This window comes from Nansenia antarctica (genome assembly GCF_963989245.1).
Source record: "Nansenia antarctica genome assembly, chromosome: 15".
Lineage (NCBI taxonomy): Eukaryota > Metazoa > Chordata > Actinopteri > Argentiniformes > Microstomatidae > Nansenia > Nansenia antarctica.
This window is the reverse complement of record NC_137685.1, coordinates 1,403,165-1,427,267: the sequence shown is the minus strand read 5'-3', so window position 1 is coordinate 1,427,267 and position 24,103 is coordinate 1,403,165. Positions and strand designations below refer to the sequence as shown.

The window sequence follows — 24,103 nt, the reverse complement described above, 5'->3', positions numbered from 1 at the left end:
TATCATTCTAAACGGAGATAGAACCTTATCATTCTAAACGGAGATAGAACCTTATCATTCTAAACGAAGATAGAACCTTATCATTCTAAGCTCACGACATATCTGTGATATTCATGAGACGCATGAGTGTCTCTAAACAAACACACACATGGCACAGTGACATGTACTTGGGGGGGCGGCGCATTAAAACCCATTCTGGAGATCTGTAAGCACATCGGCACGTAAACCACAGATCCATCGCCATGAGGGGGTGCACGTGGAAATGGGAATAGTAGACTCCTTAGTGGCTTGGACACGAGCCAATACAACAAACCAAATAGTACAGTAGGATTACAGAGCAGAGTTAAGCTACACACTGAGCTGCCCCGACTGTAAGTCCAAGACAAACATCTCAGTTTCATAAAAAACTTTTTATTTTTCTGTACCGCATGAAGACTGGAAAAGTACACTCGCTAGAACAATGCCAAGCCTGGCTCAGGACCAGCTGAAATATCCAGCCATAGCCGTGTGAAGTGAACTCACTCACGGAGAGAAACCCTGCTAATAAAGAGAGCTTTCTCAACATCCTTTCAATATCATACAGACGCTACAGTACTAAACAGAGAAAAGAATGTTTGGTCATGGAGCTAGGTGGGAGCTAAGGGGACTAGGGGTGTTCCAACCCTCCGATATTAAAGGATATCACTCTCTCCTCTCAGTAATGAAGGTCAGTAATCCTACTCGTGGGTGAAACTACTATTTCCCACAACCCTGTTCCCATATGCCCCTGTGCCAGAGGGAGAGGGGAGCCACAGCTCGCCTACAGAGAAACTGACCACTGGGTAAGGGAGTAGAGAGCTCTCTGGACAGCATTCCTAGAGGGTCAGAGGGCCGTCTTGGCCCCATCACCTTTCCCAGACCTCCGTCCAGCTCCTGTGGCCAGACGAGGAGCCTTGTGACCGCAGCAGAGGTGGGGATCGTAAATGTAGCATCTGGCCTTGTGACCACAGCAGAGGTGGGGGTCGTAATGTAGCATCTGGCCTTGTGACCGCAGCAGAGGTGGGGATCGTAATGTAGCATCTGGCCTTTGTGCGAGGGGAGGTTGAGCTCTGGCATTCCACTGAGAGTCCAGAGGAGCATGATGGTCTTGGCTACATGGCCGTTTTATAAGCACTCTATTCAGAATCTATCCCTTGGGAACGGTTGAGCAGTGCTGAGTAAGGCATACTGTAGATACAGATACAGATGTAGTACATACTGTAGACTCTACACTGTAGAGGCTCTTGTCAAGCCCCATAGGAAATGTTCAACAAGGAGAGTAAGGCAGAGAACATTTGTGTCTCCTCTCCCCCCAGGGGTGTTAGGCTACTCTAGGATGCCACTTAATCAAACTGGCAATGTGGTAAATCTTCACTAAAGTGGACACGTTTTCACTAGTGCTGTCAATCGATTAAACATGTTAATCAACTTAATCATAATAATAGGCTGTGATTAATCATGATTAATCACACGTTTAATATACTAGTATTTACTTGTAATTTTGGGGGGAGATAACAAAAAACATTAATTTTAATTAATTTTGCCATTTAGCAGACGCTTTTAATCCAAAGCGATTTACAATTACGAATTACAGGGACATTCCCCCTGGAGTAACTGAGGGCTAAGTGACTTACTCAAGGGCACACTAGTAGTGGAGTGGTTTCAGGTGGGATTTGAACTCACAACCTTCCGATCACAAGTCCAACTCACTAGTACACGACCGATTACTACCCCCCCATGTAGGTTAGGTTTTTTTTGTTTTACTTTATTCAATATCTCAGCTTAGTTTTGATTCTGAATAAGATTAATTTGCTGAGTAAAAAAGGTGTCAGGGAGTGCTTGGCTTTGCCCAATGATAATAATGAATAGGCTAGGTGCACGATCTCCACTACTTCCTGAAAGTCACCTGGCATGAACATATCCTGTCTCACTCTATTGGTTTAATTGATTAATCAGCTGTGCACTGTGTGTTCCAACAGTTTACCGCACAGCTGATTAATCAATTAAACCAATAGAGTGAGACAGGATATGTTCATGCAAGGTGCCTTTCAGGAAGTAGTGGAGATCGTGCACCTAGCCTAATGCAGACTTAATTAGACAGATCAGACAACCACATAAAGAACAGTTACAAAGTAATGTCTGCTAAAAAGATTATAAAAGAGAATATAAAGAGCTTGCCTGTAAATTGTTTGCAAAGTAACATCTCACCCAAATGGATGCTACAGCGAGTAGGGCTATTTAAGAAACTGAATGCCATAGTGTCTTTCGAAGAGACAAAGTGAACAGTCCCTTTTCACACTCTTAGTTCTTCAGTCAACCAGTTCATCAAGTCTACTGTTCTTTTAACCAGTTATTCAGACTAGTTTGTTGACATTTCTAGATGACAGAGGTAACCTCTTACCTGCCAAAGAAAACAGTCTCACATGGCTTACAGTTGAGGCAGGTGTAGCATTCTCGAATTGCTATCACAGAATACAATATACTTTTATACTTTAGCTCACATCATTTAAGAAGGACACAGGTTAAAGTATAGGCTACCATTCATTCTTGAGATCACTTTAGCCTTGTGAGAGTCTAGGGAATTAGCTCAAATGGTAGAGCGCTCGCTTAGCATGTAGCGGGATCGATGCTACGCATGTCAGTAGGACTTGGCAATACGGTTAATTTGCGCTAAAAATCTTTTAACACGTTAAGGTTTCCAGATTAATCGCAAGCCTTAACATGTACACATTGACAACCCTAGTTTTCACACACAAGAACAACAGACGGCGCTGGCGCCAGACTAGACTAGATGATCGTGGAGTGAAGATATTATCAAAGCGCACAGGTGATCGACAGGCGCGTACGCTTTGATAATATCTTCACTCCACGATCATCTAGTCTGGTCTGGCGCCTGCGCCGTCTGTTGTTCTTCCTGCACACAGGTACAAATATCCAGGATCCAGCAGCGTCGTCGGGCTCGCGCAAACAAACCCTAACCCTAACCCAAACTCCGGGCAAGTAAAACAGTGTTACTGTCGAACCCTGCTGTTGCATGAAAAGACAGAATTTGGACAAAAAAGTAAAAAACACCTTTAGCAGATGATGCACAGAAGAACAAATTCATGAGAGTTCATTGCTGCCTACAGAAGTCCACCTTAATACATTAATACATCTCTCTGAAACACCTTAATACATTAATACATTAATACTTAATACATCTCATCTCTCTGAAACTCTTAAGCCATGCGAGACCACCAGCTTCTATAAAATCACCAGAGGTCACAAAGGCAAAGGAAAAACCCTCTTGCTGACAGGAATGTCTCATAAAAGCTGCATTACAGAGCTGCATTACAGAGACTTATGGGAAAACAATAGGTCCTTTGCAGCAAACCTCAGGGGAGGCTTTAGTGTGGCCATAGGTGACCTGGTTCACCTATGTTTAGATTAACTGTATTTGGGGGGGAAATGTAGGCCTGTGTCACCAGGATACATCCGCCTAAGGGATGGTGATGACCACGACAACCACCATGGTCGCTTATGTGACTGCAGGTGACCGTGTGTTTAGGAAGAGATCGACAGGCCGCATCTTTAGAGGAAATACACTTTGCAATCTATGGAATGGGGATCTATGGATCCCGTTGCCAGTGTTGGGATTGAACCCTAACCCTAACCCCTGTCCTGACCCCAAGGCCTGACCCCAAGGCTGCTCTCTGCAGCTAAACACACCAAGGCAGGGTCACAGGAGCTGTCTGTCTGTCTGTCTGTCTGTCTATGGGACAGAGCTGTCTGTCTGTCTATGGGACAGAGCTGTCTGTCTGTCTGTCTATGGGACAGAGCTGTCTGTCTGTCTATGGGACAGAGCTGCCTGTCTGTCTGTCTGTCTGTCTGTCTATGGGACAGAGCTGTCTGTCTGTCTATGGGACAGAGCTGTCTGTCTGTCTATGGGACAGAGCTGCCTGTCTGTCTGTCTGTCTGTCTATGGGACAGATCTGTCTGTCTGTCTGTCTGTCTGTCTATGGGACAGAGCTGTCTGTCTGTCTGTGGGACAGAGCTGTCTGTCTGTCTATGGAACAGAGCTGTCTGTCTGTCTATGGAACAGAGCTGTCTGTCTGTATATGGGACAGAGCTGTCTGTCTGTCTGTCTATGGGACAGAGCTGTCTGTCTGTCTGTCTATGGGACAGAGCTGTCTGTCTGTCTGTCTGTGGGACAGAGCTGTCTGTCTGTCTGTGTGTCTGTCTATGGGACAGAGCTGTCTGTCTGTCTGTGTGTCTGTGTGTCTGTCTATGGGACAGAGCTGTCTGTGTGTCTGTCTATGGGACAGAGCTGTCTGTCTGTCTGTCTATGGGACAGAGCTGTCTGTGTGTCTGTCTATGGGACAGAGCTGTCTGTCTGTCTGTCTATGGGACAGAGCTGTCTGTCTGTCTGTCTATGGGACAGAGCTGTCTGTCTGTCTATGGGACAGAGCTGTCTGTCTGTCTGTCTATGGGACAGAGCTGTCTGTCTGTGTGTCTGTCTATGGGACAGAGCTGTCTGTCTGTCTATGGGACAGAGCTGTCTGTCTGTCTGTCTGTCTGTCTATGGGACAGAGCTGTCTGTCTGTCTGTCTGTCTATGGGACAGAGCTGTCTGTCTGTCTGTCTGTCTATGGGACAGAGCTGTCTGTCTGTCTATGGGACAGAGCTGTCTGTCTGTCTATGGGATAGAGCTGTCTGTCTGTCTGTCTATGGGACAGAGCTGTCTGTCTGTGGGACAGAGCTGTCTGTCTGTCTATGGGATAGAGCTGTCTGTCTGTCTGTCTATGGGACAGAGCTGTCTGTCTATGGGACAGAGCTGTCTGTCTGTCTATGGGATAGAGCTGTCTGTCTGTCTGTCTATGGGACAGAGCTGTCTGTCTGTGGGACAGAGCTGTCTGTCTGTCTGTGGGACAGAGCTGTCTGTCTGTCTATGGGACAGAGCTGCCTGTCTGTCTGTCTATGGGACAGAGCTGTCTGTCTGTCTGTCTATGGGACAGAGCTGTCTGTCTGTCTGTCTGTCTATGGGACAGAGCTGTCTGTCTGTCTGTCTGTCTATGACACAGAGCTGTCTGTCTGTCTATGGGATGTTACAGAGGGGGTGTGCGTGTGCTTGGGGACTGACAGGCGGGGCTATTCTGGGCTGTGGCCTTTCTGGGGCCTGTGTGTGTGTGTGTGGGGGGGGGGGGGCAGGCTGTGTGTGTTCAGGAGGGCGGGGGGCAGAGATACAGCGAGTGCAAAGAGAGAGCTACAGCTCTGGGGCAGATTGCGTTCTGGGTACATTCTAGCTCTCACATCAAAGATTGTGTCTATTTCAACCCACTTTGCCCAATGTGTGGACAATGGTGGACCCCATGTGCAGCCTTGCAACCTGGGGGGGGGGGCTATCACTGGGAAGCACTCGTCTCAATCCTCTAGCTCCGCCTCCACAGGCTATTCATATGTAAATGAGATCACAACAGGGAAGTGTTGTCACCTGTGCTAAGTGGCTCAGTGATTAGATAGTTTTAGCCCATTTCAACTGTGGATCTTCACACTGTCTGTATGGAAGTGAGGGACGAACATTCAGCTAAGTACAGGCACTGAGACAACTGAGGAGGAGGGGCAGGAATCGGCTGCCCCCTGCCTCCCATCACAGACCTCCATAGCTCCAGATCACTGAAGAAAGCACGCAAGATTGTGTCTGACCCCTCACATCACAACCAGCTCACAGCTTGTTTACATGACTCCCTTCTGGACAGCGGTACAGGGCCACCAGGACAAAAACATCACACCACTTGAACAGTTTCTTCCCCAAAGCCACAGCCCTCCTCAATAACTCCTGATCATTGCACCTTGCACTTTACATGTTCTTGCACTTAGTTGTACAGTGTATTTATTCATAATATTCACTCATATTGGTACTGTATATTTTGTCTTGAGTATTGTTGTATTGTCGTCTTGCTGTTGTATGTACTGTAGCTTGTTCAGCATGGTAGAATACCAAGTCATGTTCCGAGTGCACCGCACATGGCCAATAAAGTTGAATTGAATTGAATTGAATTGAACAGACGCCCACATGCATATAGATGCATAGAAACAATGTTTGACTTACAAGAAAAGCAGTATGCCAGTGTTGGCCATGGCGTACGCCAATCCCAGGATTCCACTGCCCATGATGGCGTTTCCCAGGTTGAACACAGACATGCCGAACGAAGTCTTTCCCTCAAACTGACAAAAACGAATACAAGAATCAGATTAATTTCACTCAATAACATTAAAGCCGATGAAGGCTTGTGATATTTGGAGCTGTCATGCGTGTTCATAACCAGTCAAAGACACTTACGTCTGTGAAGCGCGTGGGTTTCTTCCCATCTCCGCTGGGCAGGAACTCCTGACTCTCTGCCTGGATCCCATCTCCGTCATCAAACCTGCAGGATGGACAAACGGTTAAGATAGAAACCTGCACTTTAAAACTACGGACAAAACCAGTAGGTGAGTTTCATGCTGACACTGCATGCTTTTACTCCCTTTTTTAGGGATTGTTTACATAGCAAGTGATGATGTTAAATGGTCAATAGATAGACTGTGTGTATGTATGTATCTGCTTCTGGATAAACATACCTGACATTTTGAGTACCATTTCTGTATGATCCATCAGGCGACAGGCAGCACAAAAGCAAAAAACAACACAAACATGCACTTAGAGACAAACACCACACAGAAGGTCAATCGAAGGTCACACAGGAAGTCAATCGAAGGTCACACAGAAAGTCACTGATATTAACCAGGTTTGTGTCATTCACGCCTCCAGTCTCCCGCTCACTCAGTACTGATGTTACACACTTCTCACAAGGGCCCAAACAAAGAAACCGTGAGCTTAGAATGATAAGGTTCTATCTCCGTTAAGAATGATAAGGTTCTATCTCCGTTTAGAATGATAAGGTTCTATCTCCGTTTAGAATGATAAGGTTCTATCTCCGTTTAGAATGATAAGGTTCTATCTCCGTTTAGAATGATAAGGTTCTATCTCCGTTTAGGGCAGTTCAGAGATATTGAGCGTCAACGTTTTTACATTCCATTATGTTTTGTGAGATGGAACCTTTGTATTTGATGAATTACTAACTCAAAAATTTCAACATTTTAAAAATAACACCACACAGGCATTAATAAACACCTAATGGATCAGATTATGTAAAAAAAACTACATTTTTACAAAAATGGAGATAGAACCTTATAATTCTAATTTCACAATCTGCTTGGCAACAATCAAAAGAAGCCCAAGAGGATGTTATGCAACGGTGCCGATAATATTTGTGGGTAAATAACCAGCCTCTGGATGGAATGTGGATGAAGGTATTTTAGAAACACACTGAAAGGTGACGTGATGTTTGATCTACAGGTACAGGTGTGGTTTCCATACAGGCGGGCCAACACACACTGAACAGTCACATGACACAACACAACACACATCCATACATCTCTCCAGTGTAAGGTACTGGCATAACAAGGGCTTGGCACTGCATGCAATGTGTTCATTGGCATAACCTATAAACAAACACATTAGAGTCATGAGTCATATTACATAAGAAAGAAAAAGACTAAATACTCACGTGTCCTCCTCGAGCATGGTCTTCATCGGCACACACATGTCGTCTCCGAGGTCATGACCTTTCCCGTTGGGTAAAATGCTCATCTCCGATTGGGCGGGCTCCATGTTCTGTGCAGCAGCTATCCCAGAATGCCTCTTGCTTGTGTGCGTACACTGGGTGTGGTCCTCTCCAGTCCCTCAGGTGTCTGCAGCAGAGAGATTGTGCTTGTTTAAACGGACTGCACTTATATTGCGCCTTTATCCAAAGCGCTTTACAACGGCCTCTCATTCACACACCAATGGCGGCAAGCTACCATGCAAGGCGCCGGCCCGCTCACTGGGAGCAATTCGGGGTTCAGTGTCTTGCCCAAGGACACTTCGACATGTGGCCAGCCGGGGCTCGAACCGCCGATCTGCCAACCTTGCGATCATTAGACACAGCCTCTACCTCCTGAGACACAGCCGCCCCTGTTTACTGCCATGTTGGTTGGAGTAGACAATGTAAACCATACAGACATACTCATGTGTCCATATGTGTGTTTACATGGCGTGTGGATGGCATGTGCGTCATAAACCTGAACAGTGAGTCTCTTCTTTCAGGGTTCCTACAAGTTTCAACAAGTCAAATTTAAGACCTTTTTAGACCCTTTTAGATAGAATTTTAGCCCTATTTGCGGCACCATATGATAGCTTTTTGTCATCCTCGAGGTGATGAAATTAGGGATTTCACTGGCATACAGACAAAAAAGGAAGCGAATTGGCATTTTTTTGGTTCCAGCTTGATTAATTTCTGCGTAAATAGATGTGGGATTTCATTTTTAGACAGAATAACTGAAATTTGGGACCTTTTTTGGCCTTATTCATTGGAATGCTGGATTTTAGACTTTAAGGCTTTTTAAGACCAGCGCGGGAACCCTGTTCTTTGTCCCCATCATGACTATGTAGTGACTCAGCTATTTACACACTAACTTCAGTTCTGACCTCTTTTACTCAGCCAAGATCCTCACTGTATAGACATTGACTCATATGCACACGCACACAGCATTGTCCAGAGCAGAAGGTCAAAGGTCAAGGTCACCTCATGTCACTGTTTGCTCATGGAGTTCCACTCAGTGACGTCACACGCCTATCAGATTCTGAGAGCTGGGAAAGTTCAACGCCTCTACTCAGCAGCCATGCCTGGGGTGCATTCGTAAATACGCTCTGGTTTAAACTGAAATAATTTCCGAACGGTCAGAGACCATCCCGCGTGCGCTCTGTTTGCTCTCAGTGTATTTACGAACGCACCCTTGGTGTCACACACATACCTGTCCCACGCTACATGCCCACAACACAAGCCTCAAGAACAGACGCGAACAGAACTATATGAATCCACAAAAGAAACTGGTCATGTAGTCCTGTACATAAGGATTCTGACCATGGACTCCACTGAGTGTCATGCCCTCAGTGACATGGATATAGCTCATTTCCCATTCCCACAGTGACCTCAGGGCTGCCCGTGGAGGGCCACATACAATGCTTTGTGTTGTGAGCCACTTCCTGGGTGAGGGCAAGTCAACAGCAGCCCCATTGTAACACAAGTGTCTCACTGCCAGAGTATCCAGAGCTGTCAGAAATGACAGATTATCCATAGCATGAAGAAAATGAGATTCAGTCAGTGTGCCCAAGCATATCAAATACCGGTAGTGTTCAAACCGCTTAAATAGAAACAGACCAACCAAACCAAACCACGCACAAAAAAATCTGAACGATGGTCACTCAGCCATAAGATTGAGATTAATTAATCTATATAGGTGCCAGCAACCACCAGACTACCCCTACACCAAGCAAGCAAGCAAAGACATCATCACCAATTCAAAGACAAAATCACCACCATGGCAACCTCAACATATATTTCAAGACCCACAGTGCGGGCTAGAATCCAGGAAGCTGCCTCCCACATGAAGAAGACTGTTGTGGCAAAGCTTAGAATGATAAGGTTCTATCTCAGTTTAGAATGATAATGTTCTATCTCCGTTTAGAATGATAAGGTTCTATCTCCGTTTAGAATGATAAGGTTCTATCTCAGTTTAGAATGATAATGTTCTATCTCCGTTTAGAATGATAAGGTTCTATCTCCGTTTAGAATGATAAGGTTCTATCTCCGTTTAGAATGATAAGGTTCTATCTCCGTTTAGAATGATAAGGTTCTATCTCCGTTTAGGGCAGTTCAGAGATATTGAGCGTCAATGTTTTTACATTCCATTATGTTCTGTGAGATGGAACCTTTGTATTTGATTAATTACTAACTCAAAAATGTAAACATTAAAAAAAGAATTGTATTAATAAAAAATAAACACCTAATGGATCAGATTATGTAAAAAAAACTCAATTTTGACAAAAATTGAGATAGAACCGTATAATTCTAACGTCACGAAACCTAAAAGCTAAGTTTCCCTCGACTACAACAGATTGCTGGTCGGCAAGACAACGCAGATACATGGTAGTCACGGCACCACTGGGTGGATGAAAACACCTTGGAGAAGATCAGCTGCCCTTGCAGGTAAGAGATTGAAGGGGCTGCATACATTTGTAGTTCTTGCCGGGGCCCTTGATGACATCCAGTGTGAGTATTGCATCAGGGAACTACAACCGGCAGTGAGTCACACTTTGTGACAAACTTTGTGAAAGAGTTTTCGGCAGCATTACAATTACATCTACCTAACCCTAACCCTAATCTATGAGAGTTATGATTACAATAACAGGTGCTGAAATGAAAGTGTTTTCCAGGCTGAACCCTGCAGAAATCACCTTCCTGTCTGACTACTGTCCTGTGATGAAGCCTGATGGATCTGAACACCCAAGCTAAACTTGGCAGGTAGATTTTGGCATTGCAGGTACATTTGTAAATCTTACCAGCCAACTAAGGTTCACCAATACCATGCTTCAATTTAAAAACAAAACTGATGTGAGCCACGATTATCCTGATCGATTCAACATGTGACCACACTCCTGCTGCCCTGACTCCTCCAGCTTATGTAAATGCTGCATATCTGCTGCATATCTCACTCTGCTTCTACTGACGTTCAAACACATCCCTGGGTCTGAGCTTTGTTACAACATATCTGGTTACAACCTGAAATAGTAAAAAAAAATCAACCAAAAAAACCAACTTAAACACGTGAGATGGTCATGCAGGGAAAGGTATAGTATCAATGCGTCAGAAGTCATGTGTTAAGTGCTAATGTGTCTTTTGTGATCTTTGCTGAATATCGTTGTGTTTTTTTAAAGTAAAAGGTAAACATTGGTAAACTAAAAGGTTTATTTTATACCCTGGTCATTCATCACCACTCCAGTTTCAACAGGAAAACTACGATCTGAGATTAAGACAATAAAACTCAGCCTCAACCCTCATTGAGCCTCAAATGTCTCTCAACTGCTTCCACTTCTGGTAAATCAACATCACAATAAAAGACAACCAGGCAACTCAGCGTGGACAGCGATTTGTGGACAGCAACATGTACTGCAGTTGGATCAAGCAGTGAGAATCGTGTCCAAGCAATTCTGTCAAAAGGTTATTAATGATCAGATGAGCCAACAAAAGGCAGAGGGTATTTAATGCATTAGTACGTTTCGCCTTCTCTCTATAGCCGTGGCCTATTTATAACTATATAATCATAGTTGAAGCAGACATTTTTAAAACTCTTTTCTCGCAACCCTTTAAAGTCCAGATTCAATCAATAGCCCCTTTAACTCCATATCATTGTTCATTTCCCGTCTGCATTGATTTGACGTCATCACTCCTCTCACTCACTCACTTTCTCTCTGTCTCGAGCTTCAAACCCAATGTAAATATTTGAACATGTGTCTATTGTGTTTCCCAATACAAACATTGTGTGACATTTAATGGATCTACATGGATAAGGGTGAGGCAGTCAATAAAAATCCCAGTATATGCACTGACTCCCACCTGAAAACCCAGACAAATCATGACATAGCCTTACCGCGAGGTTACACAGGGTTATGGAACATTGGAACATTGGAACATTGGAATATTGGAACACTTGGAATCATACTGGGAACCAGTCAATAATCAGGTGTTCCACGGGGGTTCTGTGAATCCTTCCCCAGAAAGCCAGATAAGCTGGGCCGTGGCCGGGGCCCCCTGGAGTTAAGCACGTTATGAGCGTGCATGAAATGATAGTGTGTTGTGTATTTATAGAGCAGTACAACCTGTCCATGTCATTCACTTTCCAGTCCTCTGTTACAGTCAAGTTCACAGTCAAGTTCACAGGTAAGACCCCCCCCCACCCCCACCCCCACTGCCCGCCCACACACACACCCACACACACACACACACACACACACACACACACACACACACACACACACACACACAACCACACACACACACACCCACACACACACACACACACACACACACACACACACACACACACACACACACCCACCCACCCGCACCCACATTTTTCCATGTTGGTAGATGTGTTGCCAGTCTCTCTGGCCCCTTATTTACCCTGTGTTGCTGCACTCTCTGGTTTGGTGCTTTAATGTTGTGTTGCCTTACTGAGTGTTCCACTTAAATGGCGATTTAACCACAGTTGGCACTTGTGTCGCCACCCATCAAAAAGGTGTTCCGTTGCCTTCTGTTGCAGGGGGGGGGGGGGGGGGTAGGTGGTGTGACAACCATTAGTGTCTGTGGGGGTAGCTTTCCATTTCTACACCCGAGCAAACATAGTTAATCAGCAGTATTGACCCACCCTGGTGACACGTACACACTGGTGACACGTACACACTGGTGACACACGTACGGCCACACAGGAGTTTCACACATTTTATCAGCTTCCTCTCGCTTCCAGCTGCTATGGAACAGGAGAGAACAGGCTGCCAAGCCCACCTCAGACCAAGGCCACTGCTGCTACTGTAACAAGTACACCTTTAGGGGACTTCAGTACTTAGTTCTATCCAGGAAGAGGCCATCACGACCATCGATCACACCTTTATCACTCTCTTGAAGCAGGTTTGTCAAGCGAAACTTGACAAGTGTGAGACTTCCCAATGAAAGTGTAAAACTGCCTTTGGTTGAGGTGAGGGTCATTCCCAGTGTACTATGGTAACAGAGCAGCCATGTGCTGGATATGTTCATGTTTCAGTGTTTTGCTGCCCCGGTTTCTAGCCATCGGTCTTCACGTACGGTGCCATTGCCTCACATACATCCGCTTCTCAGGGGGTACACAGGCCAGACTATGGTTCTCACTGTCACTTATAAGGAGCTGGGAGGTGGTGTATATCCTTAAACCAGGAGGGCCACAGGACACCTGTCACTACGCGACAAGTAACCAGGGTTACTGGTACTATTATGTAACACTTTAGGCATACGCTTACACTTCAAAGTGTTTAACCAAAGTGTGGGACGACTACTACTATTCTTGTTACACGAGAAGAAGCCATGTGTTTCTGTAAAACACGTTAAACAGTTTAACAGCTTTCTACATCATTCACGTTATCATTTGGTTGATGTCTCTTCACCGTGTGGTCCAAATCATGCTAATCAATTCTTTGCAATCCCATCGAGCTCAGAGATTCAATCTGTCGGAAGCAGAGGAGACAGAGGACGCCTGTGTGGCGGCAAGTCAGAAGCAGAGGTCCTACCAGGGACCAGGGAGCCTGGTAGCACCAGCCCTCAACCACCACTAGGCACATACCCGCCGAGACGCAAAAGACCACATGATCTGATCCTGGCAGCCCTCAAAATCCGACCCCCTCTACCACGGCAAAGTTGACAAGTGTCGGTGTCTATGCATATGTGTGCATGACGTTTGTTATTACCCATACTTTTATTGCACGGTTATAAAACTCACTGGACATGAGTGTGAGATAATGTCACCAACAAAAGTAACCAGGATGCTGTGCACTCCATCTGACCTTAGACCTTTCACCTTCCATCAAAGTCTCCCTCGTCTAGATGGACCACCATGGCTCGGGACCCTCAATATTGATACGTCATTACTAAGAGCCCAGCTTATGCATGTCCACACAGAGAGAGCATGACTACAACAATTGACTCTTCCAACTTCCAGCACCATTCTTCTCTGCAGTGGTCCACTGTGGAACAACTGGGACAGAAATGGGATGACATTTGACATTGAGGCAGTGGGCCAGGGAGACGCAAGTCCACATTGAGAAGTGAGTCGATAATCTGTGCAGAGTGCAGCTGCTCTACTCAGTTACATGTCTCATCACATTTAGCCATGTCATGGAACAATTATAATAACTCACAGGGAAAAGGATACATGTCATACAACAGGGGCAATTGCAAAGTGCTTTACATAGCTACATTATTAAAAAAAAAACAGCAAGAGGAGCATAGGAGAGGAGGAGCATAGGAAGATAGGAGCGCTTCTTATTTCTAAGTTATAGTTTTGAAGATTCTCTTTATAGATATCATAGTGGACTTGAAGGTTTGTTTTTCTCCATCTGCGCTCTGCTTTACGACATTCTCTTTTCTGGGTCTTTACGGATGGGGCAGTTCTCCAGGGAGCTTTTTGCTTACCAGAGATGCATTTGGATCTAATGGGTGCAATCTCATCAATGGTTTTTGTGATTTTTTAAGTAGAAATCGTGTAGGAGGTGATTTACTGAGGTACTCAGTTGACTCAGTAGATGAGTGTCTCTGGGAGTTTGGGGAAGAGTGGTTTGGGAGGTTGGGGGCAGGGAGGGAGGGTGGAGGGAGAGAAAGGGGACTGCATGGTCTCCTTAGTGGGGATTCAACGAGTTGGCTAACGGTCTGTCTTTCCCTTTCAGAGCATGGGAAGACTGAGAGGTCACCTGCAGCGAAGCATTTCAGCCAGCTGGGATGAGTTCGGAGGGCCCTTTACTGTAGGCTGTGATGAGTCGCACTACTGTGGGGAGTTTATCCAGGGTGAGCAATTCTATCAGAATATCCCAGTGAACCCAGTGCAATAGAATAGACCATTGTCCTGTAGAGCTTTCCTTAGACCTTTAAGAAACCGTGATCAAATGACCCACCCCCCCGGCAGGTCCTCTGTGACCTCACACTGAGGAAGAGGGAGGTAGACTGATCGTCACAACGTATGAGTGCCAGGCACGTGAGCTCTGCGGACAGATCTACACTAGTACTTCAGGAACCCAATTCAACCAGACAAACACACTAGTACAACCAAAGGATATTCAAAGCATATAATACAATACAACACACAAGAAAAGTCCCTTTCCAAACATGGAACCAAAAACAGGCCATCGTCCAAATTGCAGCTAAAGGGAGTAAGCGACTGTCCACCAGTTTACCACCTCACACTATACCTTTAGGACTTTTATACTGCAACCTATACTATAGTATGAGCAATAAGGAAATCAACAGGAGTTGCCACAGTAAATGCTCTGCCATCGACGCTGCTGTACATTAAGGGATACACTAAGCAGAACTACACTGTACTGTACTGTACACTGTACACTACACTGTAACAGCTACACTGAAACTGAACGCCCAGCTGAGAACTTTATATGAAATAAATAATCCGTAGCTGACTTCCAAGCTTTCATTATGAAGGTGTTGGCGGAGCCCTCAATGCATAGCTGTAGGACACAGCCTGGTAACCGAGTGTTAGCCAGAGGACACAGCCTGGTAACCAAGTGTTAGCCAGCAGGCCCTTTGCCAATGATGTCCCACATAGAGGCACTTCACTTCTTCTTCTTCTGACACTTGGAGCACAAGTTTGGGTTTGAGCCCAGCCCGGGTCAGGTCAGCTCTGGGTCTTCTTACACGTGTGACTCTGCAAAGGTCTGACTCACACGCCTCTAACGCCAGACGCTCTATGTGATCCCACTGTGCTGCTGTGAACCACTGATTTATTCTGTGTATTCAAGGATCCTGTCGGAATAAAACATCTGGATTCAATGCAGGACTTTCAGTGTCCGAGAACTGACCTTTTTTTTTATCAGTATGTATCACAAGTCTTATATAACGGCCAATAACGCAAGGTACATTAGTTCCCAAGGGTCTCCAGGAGAGCTCTTTAAATCTACTAATATATTATGTCTCTCAGCAGTAATCCTGCAAGGATGCGGTTCGTTAACTCGTGTTGTCGAGGGGCATATTTCAAACACAGACAAGAGACTCTACAATACAGAAACATCTACACGATTGTGAAGAAAGACGCACTCTCTTCCATCAGCTAGCTTTGGAAAATATTAGCATCACTCATGTGAAGGCTGACATGAGTACTACATAAACCAGTCTTTTCATAAAGATGGCTTTAAGGTGTTATGCCATAACAGGCACGTTATTTATTCATGTAATATTAAACATGTTTTTAGTGTGTGTGAACAACGGTTTGAATATTTCAATATGCCGATTTGAAAAACAAAACCAGTCAACAAAAAATAGTTCCACAACTGGACTGTTGCCTAGTAACCTGAACACAAACATCTGCAGGCTAGCTACTTTGTATTAACGGTCATTGCGGAGTGATACATATAGTTAAAAGTCCCAGTGCTGTTATACTGTATATCAGCACTCATGGAATGCCTCTTGTCCAATCAAATTACTTGGTCGGAACTAACTGTTGTATAATAGCTGTACAACAGCCGCTTGGAGCAGCAACAATGAAAACCATCAACAAAGACCAGTGACAGTTCTGTGACTCCAAACATAGGTAGAGAAAGACAAGGTCAGTCCAACTCCACCACCCACAAGGGGCCCAGTAACAATGACAATAATAAACTCCCACACAGCGCTCGCCACTTAAACTGCGCCGCCTCAAAGGGCTTTTCAGACTGACAGAAGAACACAGCTGGTATATTCCCACACACCCAGGGCCAGACCATCGTCCACCCCTCCAACAAGATCTCCTGAACGCAGAGCTCTCTGCCTCTCTACCACCCAGCTACCTCAATCTGTCCACTATAGTTGGCCGAAGCCCATCTTATCTGCCCACTCTCCACCCACATGAAACCCTGCTCCCTCCCTCCCTCCTGAGGGGTATTGGAGAGCAAACTAGAGATCAAAAGTTACATGAAATAAATCATCCTCTCTCTCCCTATCTCTAGGGAATTTGAAATCCTCTTCAATCTAACATGTCATCTCATCAGCATGTTGCAAAAGAAACACTATCCAGTGTATAATGAGCTAAACAATTCAACTAAAGAATAACTTTCAGCACATTTAAGTCAAACTTCACATGACAGTCTTCGTATTACTGTGCAACTAGTATTAGCAGTCAATCATAATCCCTCATTCCTACAATGTAGCCTACACTATGAGCCTCCCACGGCTGTCAGAACTGCAGAGTCAGTCAGAGTCAGTCAGAGTCATCTTCCATCTCTTCAGGCTACACCTAAACTGCTCCTCCTGAGACATCCACTACCAAAACAGAATAATCATATTATGATTACTGTAAAGAAACTACAAAACGTCCTCCCCCTAAGCTCTGACCCGTGGTAGCAACAGAGTAGGGTGTCCAGATGTGATCTAACGTGACAGGACCAGAGGAACAGGTGATTTGGTGAAGGTTATGTGATCTAACGTGACAGGACCAGAGGAACAGGTGATCTGGTGAAGGTTATGTGATCTTGCCACCAATCACTTTGCCTCCTTGATCAGACCTATGGTTCTATGGTTTCTTTCTGCTCAACCTGAAACTCCAGGTCGCTACAATCATGCAGTCCTAATTACTATAAAATAAAATAAAAATACAATGACTATAAAATCCCATATCTCAAGTGCAATACTGAAACACAACTGTGAACATTTCAAACCTGCAAACTGCGACACTTTAAATGAATGTGCAACAATACTATGTGCAATATGACAACCCTCGGTACATAAGGTTCAGAGATAGGAAATGTTAGGATATTTATAGCATAGCATAGAGTACAGCACAGTGTTTTATTTGTACAGTATAGTATAGTGGATAGTGTATATAGCCTTTATTTATGTAAACCAGCTCTTTTCCCTTCTTGTTTTTATGTTTTTTCGTGTTTTTTTTCCTAGCACCAGGGGAGCCCCCCCTCCCAAATGTCGTTGTATGGTACCTGTACTGTATTAATGACAATAAAGACCATTCATTCATTCATTCATTCATTCATTCATTCATTCATTTCGTAAACCTCAATGATAGCCCGTCAAAATGCTATTTTAGGTGTGCTGGAGTGTGTTTCCATATGGCATGCAGTCCACCTGATCTGCTACTTGTTGCCTTGTCGGGGCTTCGCTTATCGCTTTTGTTCAGAAACGTTACAAACATGCGCTGATCTTCTGATCTTATGAAGACATCAGCGCCGTGTTGCGATATGGTTAATGGAAATTGAGATTTCGCGCACATGTTCAATCAATTATTTCCTTTATCGCATAGTGAATGTTTACGTGTGTTGTTATTGTTATTGTAGCCCCTGCTTTGTATTGTACACTATTATTGAATTGAAATGTAAACATGTGTGAGAGCATATATGTTGCGAATGTCGAGCAACTGAATTGTTTATAGTGCCGATTCGATTCAGGTGTTTATTCTATTATAATAATAATAATAATAATAATAATAATAATAATAATAATAATAATAATAATAATAATAATAATAATAATAATAATATTATAATATTCCTTTAAGGATCCAGGCGGTCTGCAGAACGACTCCACTACATCCACATGGAGATCAGATTACAACAACGTCAGGGGAAAGGATACTATCAGCTTTGATTTAAATTAGGGGGAATGCACAATGCCATTATGTGTCTGAAATCATTACGTGAAGTAATAGTTTTATTAAGAAAAAATAAATACAGGTTACAGAAAACACAGCCAAATTAAGATAAGATAGGGATTCCACTCAATAGCCTGGTAACATATTCCAAACATGCAATATAATATAATAGCTTACCAGTTGTTTTATTGTGTGCTATTAATTACGAACATATGATTAGTCTCACTGTTTTTTTCTTTCCATTGAAAACATGTTAAAAGTTGGAGTCGCGCAACACAATGACCTGATCTGAGACCACCCGAAGGCACATGGACATGGTGGTCCCAGACAGGAGGGTCGAGGGTTCCCCGTTTAATCACACAACAATAGAAAGGATAAGTAATAGACTTAAATTATATTTCAGATATGAAGTCATCCTTCATTCGTGTGCATAAGGAAAGGTCGTTTCCTGTGTAGTCATTGATTGTGATTATAAGACAATTGTTTCCACCAAGTTTCTTAGGACGCATTATTGTATTATTGTCTAGTTCAAATTAAATGTAACATTCCCAAATTAAAACCAGGAAAGGTTGGTTATATTATCTGATCAATCATTCTAACAGGGTTGACCAGTGTTCCCTTTCTCACTGGCAGGCTGTTGGAATAGATATGAACACAATCTTACCACAGTTGAAGCGCCACGCTGGTTTCTGAAATCTTAATTCCGCGGTGATGAATTGGGTTTTAATGTTCCAACACTTCACTGTTCCAACTCTCTCCCTGTGTCTGGTCTCGGCTGGTCTAGTTGGATAGAGATAGAGAAGCTCCAGGATAAATGCACTCAATCCCACTTTCTTCCAGGCTGCAACAGAACATTTGTCGCTTGAGGAATAAACGTTTGCATTTGTAAATGTTCTGGAGCTGAGCTGTGGGGGGCTGTGGGGGTCGCTTAGGTTCCGCCTCCTCCGAGAGCCAGGAGTCCTATTCGTTCACGGTGGGGAAAAGTGAGAGGGTAGGCTGTAGGCACGGGAGAAAGTTCCCGGTCATTGGATTATTATTATTACATAATACATATACAATACTTTTTAATTTGATTTGAGTTCAGCATGGCCAGAATGCTGTGCCACTGGACCTTAGGAGCAGCCATGAGAGAATAGCTCAGATAGAGAGCATTTTGCATTTGGAGATGACAGATCAGTGTAACTGCGCTCCACATCACTAATTGGTTTTTAATTGAATGGTTCCGTCCGCAGGATATCATACTGCACTTGCACTTGTGGGTGGGTGGGTCGTGGGTGGGGGTGTGTGTGTGTGAGTGTGTGTGTGTGTGTGTGTGTGTGTGTGTGTGTGTGTGTGTGTGTGTGTGTGTGTGTGTGTGTGTGTGTGTGTGTGTGTGTGTGTGTGTGTGTGTGTGTGTGTGTGTGTGTGTGTGTGAGAGAGAGAGAGAGAGAGAGAGAGAGAGAGAGAGAGAGAGAGAGAGAGAGAGAGAGAGAGAGAGAGAGAGAGAGAGAGTTAATGGGAGAGGGAGGCTACAGCATATTTACAAGCTTACGGATGTGCTGTTGATGTGGTTTTAATGTGTGATTTTCTAATTGGATCAAATAATGGCCACTGTGCATTTGCTCCGAAGCCTGTTAATACGCCTGTTAACTGTTAATAAAGCCTGTTAATTGTTCTGGATCCTCTGTTGGGGCATTCAGTATGAAACTTCAGTAGTACTCTTGGGCTTTTCCCAAAATATTGTCTAACCCCACAGAGTTAACCCCTCTAACCCCTCTAACCCCTCTAACCCTAACCCCTCTGTCTCTTCATTGGGCTCCAGTTGACCATTACTGGACAGAGAACGTTTGACTTATTAAGTGACTCACCTTGGGGAAAGGAAATTATATAAGATCATGGATAGGAATGTAAAAAGTATCTATTGAGTTATAAATAGTTATTGACAAGGGGTGTTTTGGCCCATTTAGTTTGCGTTCAATCAACATTGATTGAAACAGAAATCGAGAGGGATTATTTTGCCACAGTCATATAGTGAGGTTAAGGAAAGGGGGAAAGGAAAGGAGGAAAGGAAAGGGATTCAACGTTTGTCATTGCACAACAAAATGCATGTCTGCTCTAGAGGGGTCATCTAGGCCAGGGGTCACAGAGGGGTCATCTAGGCACAGAGGGGTCACAGCCATTATAGGCGTCCCTGGAGTGCCTTGCTCAGGGACACTTCAACAAGTGGCCCACCGGGGATTCAAACCGCTGCGAGCTGCCAACTTTGCGATCATCAGACGCCGGCTCTACCAGTTGAGCCGTATATGGGGCACTTAGATATTTTTGGCACTGGGGTCTTTTGTCTTTATTTATGTAGGAGAAGTGACTCGTTCGGCTTTGTGAGAGACTGACTCTCCAGCCAACTACAACAAAAAAAGGCAACAGAATGTCTGTAGAACAACACCGCCCCTCCTGGTGCCCCCACGGTTGGAAAACGTCTCGCTTAAGTGCCCTTTTGAGTGGCAAAAATGAGAGGTCGTGCCCTACTGGTGCCCCTCCAATGGTCTAAACTTGACCATGTGCACTGATGGGGTCCCATGTTGTGCAGTAGGTGCCCTTTTTTTCCTGCCCTTCAAACAGCCTGAGTCTGCCACTGATTAAGACATTAAGGCACAACAGAGGAAAGAGCCATCAATGCAGTTATACAGAACCCAGTTGATCCTGACTTTTGAATAGATAATGTATTCTATGAAAATAGGGAAGGGAGATTTTTTTAAATATAGATTTTTCCAAATATGTACTTCCTGGTCTCCTCCCATCGTTTAGGGTGTCCGATGTTTATTTATTTTTTACAATTTGGGCATTTAGCAGACGCCTTATTCCAAAGCGACTTACAACCGATACATTAGACTAAGCAAGTGAATCATCAATCCACCAGTCGTAGCAGGGTGATGTTCACTGCCTTTGGTGACCCCCCCCCCCCCCACCACCATCTGGGAGGCTGGTCGCCACGGTGACGGGCCTGTCGGTGTCTTTGTATGGTGTGAGGCCCTCCGGCCCGGAGCAGTTCTGATTTAGGGGTCGGTACTAAAGGAGCTTATCAAGGGAAGCTGTGCCAGTCCACCACAACCACAGCGCTCTGACATTCACAGCGAGCTTCAGAGTTATACTCCTGACCTTTCAGGGATAAATGATCAAACACAAGCTATCTAAGGTCATGTTCTCACATGATGTCATTGAGGGGGCTCTGATGTCATAGTCATGTTCTCACATGAAAGTCTGAATCAGGACCCGGAGCAAGTGGATGAGTTCGCAACATTGTTGCATACATTATTTCTCTGATTTGCGTTCTCACAGCCCTTTATGCAAACAAAGTAACATACGTGGTAGTTGATTGGTCAGAAAAATGTAAAATTGCCCGTTCGTCTCGCTCTTATCCAGATCAACGCGCATGTTTTCCTATGGACAGCCTCGATGCGTCGTTTGTAACCGGAGCGAAACCACCCTTTTCAAGCGAAGCATCCGTTGGTTCTTTGCTGCGGGAGCGACTTCGAATGCACGTTCTCACAGCTCCAAACGACGCAGAGCGAAGCAAATGTTCTAGTGAGAACACGCCCTTAGATCACTCTGCCAGCAGGCAAGCCACCAGCACTTTGCTGTTCAGGAAAGGTGTGAGAATATTCGGTCTTCACAATTATCAAAGCCCATTTTTATCAACTCTAACCTCACTCATCAATGGGAAGAGGCTTTACAGAGTAGAAGATTATGCAATGAAATTCGGTTGTTAAGTCGTGACGTGTTTCTGGGTCCAACGTTGGCTGAGGCGCTCTCTTCGAAATGCCTCAGTAATAATAATAATTCATTATATTTGTATAGCGCTTTTCTGAGGCTCAAATACCCTGACAATATGGGGGAAACGGGAAAGTGCTGCGTCCCATGTTGTATTAATAGATCCCAGTATAAAAAACGATTGAACTGTCATTCTACCGCTGTAGTACACTGGTACTCTGGTGCAGGGAATTTCTGGTTTGGACCCGGAAATTGCTAAACGTCACGTTTGACGTCAGACTTAACAACCGAATAGTTTATACACCTAAACTGGTTCATGTAAAGAAAAAGGTCATCAAGTGAGAGTGACGTTTTTATTCCAATTCAAGGTTGTGTGTGTGTAACAGTGAGGTAATAACCACTCTCCATACGTCACCCTGCTGCATTGTGAAACTGTCCTTCTATGTTATCTCATTAGACATGGTATTTACCCAATACATCATGTTTGCTGTAGCAGGCAGACTGACAGATAGCTGCACTGACTGGGTGGGACACGGAGGTTTGACCACTAAGCCTATGAACTTGTGATTGTCAGAACTGCAGAGTCACTACCCATCTTCCGTCGTAGACTGAAGACCCATCTCTTCGGGTTACATCTTAACTGCTCCTCCTGAGACATCTACTGCCCCCCAGCACTGCGTCTCCTGAAGACACCCGCTTTTCCCCTCTACTGTGTCCCTAAGAACTTCTATTGACCCCCTTGTACTGTTTCTCTGTCTCTCCAGTGTCTATTTAAAAAAGGTTTAGAAGAAGGTGATAGAAGAAGGTTTTTCCTTCTATCAATGGCCCCGGGCCTGAGCTGGATTACTCTTCCTGCTACGACTGGTGGATTGATGATTCACTTGCTTAGTATTCAAATGTATTGATTGTAAGTCGCTTTGGAATAAGGCGTCTGCTAAATGCCAAAAATGTAAATGTAAATGTGACTGCCAGTCTTATCCTAACTTCTGTAAACAACCTTTGAAATTGATGAAAGTGACCCTCGGGAAGTGTCGTAGGAATCTCATTGTATGGCCTAGAGAAGCAGCATTTCACAACGTTAACTAGGCTAGCCCTGTGGCCAATAGCAGCCCAGCTAGCCCAACCCCAGCAGTTAGCCTCTGTGTGCTGCAGGACTGACAACCCAAGGCCACACTGTACAATATTAACATTTCTAAGACAAGATCAACATTGGAGTCACAGCTTCAAACGGTGTGTTGGAAGTGATGTAGCAACCAACCACTGTTTGCCTTTCTTTCCTGCCAGGGAGTAGGGGCCAGGGTTCCCCGCGTAGGTGAAGTCTGTAACTAACCATCAATGGTAGTGGAGTGTAGTGTAGAGTAGTGTAGTGTAGTGTAGTGTAGTGTAGTGTAGTGTAGTGTAGTGTAGTGTAGTGTAGTGTAGTGTAGTGTAGTGTAGAGTGTAGAGTGGGTCTTCTAATCAGCCATGTCTTGTGTGTAGTGTAGTGTAGTGTAGTGTAGTGTACAGTAGTGTAGTGTAGTGTAGTGTACAGTAGTGTAGTGTAGTGTAGTGTAGTGTAGTGTAGTGTAGTGTAGTGTAGTGTAGTGTAGTGTAGAGTGTGTCTTCTAATCAGCCATGTCTTGGATTGTTCAGGAATTCTACTTTTGTGAAACAAGTTTATCAGACTCCAAAAGATAAGCAAATTATATATATATAGATGGGGGGGCGTTGATTTCCATACATACTAGCATTTCATTAAACATACTAGCATATCGTTAAACATACTAGCATATCATTAAACAGCATTAGTAAACACTAATAGTAAACAGTGGTCAAATGTTTGGTTCTTACACTCACAAGACATGTTCAAACCAGACCTATGTCTCCTGTCTCCAGAACCGCCTACAAGGGAATAAATACCCTTAGAATAACTGACTGTACTTTCCATCATTGCAGGTAATTTATTCACAACAATATCATTAGAACATTCACTGATTCAATGGGTTAAAACCTTCCAGATTAAAGTTCCATTTCATAACTAGCACACACAGCACTTTATGTTCAGCACTTTATGT

The 24,103-nt window shown here is 44.3% G+C and overlaps 1 protein-coding gene across 1 annotated transcript in view; it reads right to left on the bottom strand.

Annotated features, from left to right (window-relative positions):
- slc38a3b (solute carrier family 38 member 3b) overlaps positions 1-19,152 on the bottom strand; it is a 105,969-nt gene extending 86,817 nt beyond the window's left edge. Inside the window, exons 1-5 of the mRNA XM_080545512.1 lie at positions 18,967-19,152; positions 7,604-7,787; positions 6,615-6,635; positions 6,337-6,421; positions 6,106-6,221 (exon numbers count right to left, since the gene is read on the bottom strand). Coding sequence (XP_080401638.1) covers positions 6,106-6,221; positions 6,337-6,421; positions 6,615-6,635; positions 7,604-7,707 — 326 coding nt within the window. The 5' untranslated portion in view covers positions 7,708-7,787; positions 18,967-19,152. The remainder of the gene's footprint in view (positions 1-6,105; positions 6,222-6,336; positions 6,422-6,614; positions 6,636-7,603; positions 7,788-18,966) is intronic.
- Positions 19,153-24,103: the final 4,951 nt, after the last annotated feature.